This window comes from Emys orbicularis, chromosome 1 (genome assembly GCF_028017835.1).
Source record: "Emys orbicularis isolate rEmyOrb1 chromosome 1, rEmyOrb1.hap1, whole genome shotgun sequence".
NCBI lineage: Eukaryota > Metazoa > Chordata > Testudines > Emydidae > Emys > Emys orbicularis.
Genome location: NC_088683.1, coordinates 372,826,002 through 372,830,643, shown reverse-complemented (window position 1 = coordinate 372,830,643; position 4,642 = coordinate 372,826,002). Strand labels below are relative to the sequence as shown.

The window sequence follows — 4,642 nt, the reverse complement described above, 5'->3', positions numbered from 1 at the left end:
TCAGTCCCATTCTTTATTTTCCTCTCCTCTATCATATGTCCCCTTCTTTGTGTCTTCTCTAAATTAAACAGTCCCAGACTTTTCAGTCTGTCCACATATGGCAGCCTTCCCCATTCTCAAAGCCTGTCTCAGAAATCCTCTTTATAACGCTGTATCCTTTTTAGTGACTGGATGACCAAAACTGAGCACATATCCAGAGCAGGTTTTCTCCATCCCATTTCTTAGGCATCCAAACATTTTCTTTGATTTGGCCAATACAGCAAATGAGCATGTGTTTTGTTGACCTGCTTTCAATGATGCCCAGGTCTTTTTCCTGAGGTGTGTTCTAGTTGGGATGTTTCCCCCGGAACATGTCTTGGCAAAGGTTTGGTTTTTTTTACACTTTCAAATTTTGAGCAACCGGGTGAATGGGGAACTCCCTACAGCACGGACTCTTTAGCCTGCCATTCATTGCATTAAGGAACAATGATGGATAACCAGTATCCACACTTGTGTTTCCTGCTGGTGGCTATTAAGGTTTCCCACACCATGACATGTAGAATTATTGAGGCATGGAATTGGCATTAGTAGGGCCAGTTGTTCATATTTCATTTCTCTGAGTAATGAAAATGTCATTTTTCGGTGTGTGAATCTGCTTCACCCATGAGAACAGCCTCCAGTATTGCATGTAGTGTCTCATAATAACATTGTCTCTCCATCCAGGCATTTGTACTGCGACCATCACCCTAGAGCCTGGGCACATAAAAGAAGTCAGGAGAACATATGTTACATGCAGGACACACGGTTCTGCCTCAGACTTGGACACCTTCTCCCCTACTCCATGTCAGATTCCAACAAAACTGACGTTACCAACCCCTCCACCTTCATCCTGCTGGGCATTCCTGGCCTGGAGACGGCCCATTTCTGGATCTCCATCCCCTTCTGCACTATGTATGCCGTAGCCATCTTGGGGAACTTCACCATCCTGTTCATTGTGAAGAGAGAGCCGAGCCTGCATGAGCCCATGTACTATTTCCTCTGCATGCTGGCCATCAGTGACCTGGTCCTGTCTACATCCACCGTGCCCAAAATGCTGAGCATCTTCTGGTTCAATTCCAGGGAGATCGAGTTCAGTGCCTGCCTCACCCAGGTGTACTTCATTGCCTGCTTCACAGTGATGGACTCTGGGTTCCTTGTGGCCATGGCTTTGGATCGCTACGTGGCCATCTGTGATCCCCTGAGACATTCCACCATCCTGACAAACCCCGTTGTGGCCAAGATTGGCCTGGCCGTGGGGCTGCGTGGTGGGATGCTCGCATTGCCCTATCCCTTCCTGGCGAGGCAATGGCCGTATTGCAGAACCAACATCATCTCCCACTCGTACTGTGAGCACATGGCCGTGGTGAAGCTGGCCTGTGCTGATGTCCGCATCAGTAGTTACTACGGCCTCTCTGTGGCATTCATGGTGATGGGTCTGGATGTGCTTTTTATCGCCATGTCCTATACCCAGATCCTCAGGGCCATTTTCAGACTCCCCACAAAGGACGCCCGGCTCAAGACTTTTGGGACCTGCGGCTCCCACCTCTGTGTCATCTTAGCCTCTTACATCCCAGCTCTTTTCTCCTTTCTCACACACCGGTTTGGCCACTATGTGCCCCTGCATTTCCACATTCTCATTGCCAGTGCGTATGTGCTCGTGCCCCCCATGCTACATCCCATCATCTACGGGGTGAGGACCAAACAGATCCGGGACAGGCTGCTCCGGCTCTTTACTCATAAAGGGACATAGAGTTTTCTCCTTGTGCTCTGGCTCTCAGACTGAGCTCCGTGCAGAGCTGGCTGGTGACATGGTGCTGGGCCCTCTGTATGTCAACATGACAAACTGGGGAATAGGTCTATGGACAATTCAGTGGGTTGCCACCTTTCTAATGCTGGTAACTGGACCCTGAAACCCCACCCTTTGCCCCACCTCTTCTGCCAAGGCTCCTTCCCTGCTTTACCTCTTCCCCCCAAGGCCCCGCCCCTGTGACTTGCTTCTCTATTCCCCTCCCCTGTCATTTGTGGGATCATTTCCACCTCCCAAACCCAGTTATAAGGGAGCCATTTCAAATTTTGGTTGGGGTGGCAACTTTAACCATGATTCCAAGGGCTACTTAGGGTCTTGAAAACTCTAGTTTTGTGGCAGATAACTTAGCAATTAGCTGACAGGAGCTCTGTATCTAATTCTGATATAAAAGAAATACAATAAAATAAATAATAGACCCACTCAGCTCTAATACTAACATGTTCTGACATTTTGTGCCCAGTCACTTAAGGGCCACTGGTTAGGTTTAAAATATTAATGTATATTCTTACTTTGTTACTAACTCTGCAGAGAGAGAGACCCAATCAGGACTCCTGGGTTCTATCTCAGCTCTGGGAGTGGACTGGGGTACAGTGCGTTACAGTGAAGGGGTGGGGAAGATACATCCATGGTCTTTATAGGAACATCAGAATGGCCAGACTGGGGCAGACCAATGGTCCATCTAGCCCAGTATCTCATCTTCCGACAGTGGACAATGGCAGGTGCCCCAGAGGGAATGAATAGAGCAGGCAATCATCAAGTGATCCTTCCCCTGTTACCCTTTCTGAGGTTCTGGCAAACAGAGGCTAGGGACACCATCCCTGCTCATCCTGGCTAATAGCCATTGATTGACCTATCCTCCATAAATTTATCTAGGTCATATTGTAACCATGTTATAGATTTGGCCTTCAGAACTTCCCTTGGCAAAGAGTTCCACAGGTTGACTGTGAAGAAATACTTCCTTTTGTTTGTTTTAAATCTGCTGCTGACTAATTCTATTGGGTGACCCTTAGGCCTGGTCTACACTACGAGTTTAGGTCGACTTTAGCAGCGTTAAATCGAATTAAGCCTGGACACGTTCACACGACAAAGCCCTTTCTTTCGACTTAGAGGGCCCTTTAAACTGGTTTCTTTACTCCACCTCTGACGAGGAGATTAGCGATAAAATCGGCCTTAGCGGGTCGGAATTGGGGTAGTGTGGACGGAATTCGACGTTATTGGCCTCCGGGAGCTATCCCACAGTGCTTCATTGTGACCGCTCTGGACAGCACTCTCAACTCAGATGCACTGACCAGGTAGACAGGAAAAGCCCCGCGAACGTTTGAATTTCATTTCCTGTTTGCCCAGCGTGGAGAGCACAGGTGACCACGCAGAGCTCATCAGCACAGGTAACCGTGATGGAGTCCCAGGTTCGCAAAAGAGCTCCAGCATGGACCGAACGGAAGGTACGGGATCTGCTCGCCATATGGGGAGATGAATCAGTGCTGGCTGAACTCCGTAGCAGTAAAAGAAATGGCAAAATATTAGAAAAGGTCTCCAAGGCCATGAAGGACAGAGGCCATAACAGGGACGCACAGCAGTGCCGCGTGAAAATTAAGGAGCTACGGCAAGCCTACCACAAAGCCAGAGAAGCAAACGGAAGGTCCGGGGCAGAGCCGCAAACATGCCGCTTCTACGCGGAGCTGCATGCCATTCTAGGGGGTGCAGCCACCACTACCCCAACCGTGTGCTATGAGTCCCTCACTGGAGAAACACACAGGGAAGCGGGTTCGGGGGACGAGGAAGATGATGATGGAGAGAACATAGATAGCTCACAGCAGCAAGGAAGCGGAGAAACCGGTTTCCCCAACAGCCAGGATATGTTTATCACCCTGGACCTGGAACCAGTAACCCCCGAACTCACCCAAGACCCTGTGGGCACACAGGGGACCTCTGGTGAGTGTACCTTTGTAAATATTACACATTGTTTAAAAGCAAGCGTGTTTAATGATTAATGATTAATTTGCCCTGGCAATCGCGGCCAGTACAGCTACTGGAAAAGTCTGTTAACGTGTATGGGGATGGAGCGGAAATCCTCCAGGGACATCTCCAGAAAGCTCTCCTTCATGTACTCCCAAAGCCTTTGCAAAAGGTTTCTGGGGAGGGCTGCCTTATCCCGTCCGCCATGGTAGGACACTGTACCACGCCAGGCCAGTAGCACATAGTCTGGAATCATTGCATAACAAAGCATTGTAGCGTATGGTCCCGATGTTTGCTGGCATGCAGACAACATCCATTCCTTATCGCTCTTTGTTATCCTCAGGAGAGTGATATCATTCACGGTCACCTGGTTGAAATGGGGCGATTTTATTAAGGGGACATTCAGAGGTGCCCGTTCCTGCTCTGCTGAACAGAAATGTTCCCCGCTGTTAGCCACGCGGTGGGGGGGAGGGGTGAAGTGATCATACCAGAGAATTGGGTGTGGGGGGGGAGGGGGGTTAGTTGGGTTTGTGCTACATGTTAACCCGGGAACTGCAGCCCCTCCTTTTACATTGCAACCCCATTTTAAATGGCCAACCCAATTCATGCGTGATATGGGAAATGAGGGCGCTGCTGTTTGAAACCATTCCCACATGTTAAGAAGGTTAAAAAAGCCAAAAGACTGTGGCTTACCATGGCTGCCTGCAAGCCGAAATCTGTTGCCTGGTACTGCGTGAGTGATCTCTCACACGAAACTGGAAGGCCCTCACTATAAGAGGAAAAATGCGACCTTGTAATGAAAGCACATGTGCTGTGTAATGTGAACAGAAAATTTAACGTGAAAGAGTGTACCCATTGTTC

The 4,642-nt window shown here is 49.1% G+C and overlaps 1 protein-coding gene across 1 annotated transcript; it reads left to right on the top strand.

Moving 5' to 3' along the window:
• Positions 1-769: 769 nt before the first annotated feature.
• Positions 770-1,768, top strand: LOC135884185 (olfactory receptor 52R1-like). The gene has a single exon (XM_065411470.1). It carries the CDS (start codon positions 770-772, stop codon positions 1,766-1,768), a length of 999 nt encoding a protein of 332 aa, XP_065267542.1.
• Positions 1,769-4,642: the final 2,874 nt, after the last annotated feature.

Excerpts from the sequence above, each read along its gene's own strand:
- LOC135884185 (XM_065411470.1), top strand. The coding sequence starts at position 770 with ATGCAGGACACACGGTTCTGCCTCAGACTTGGACACCTTCTCCCCTAC.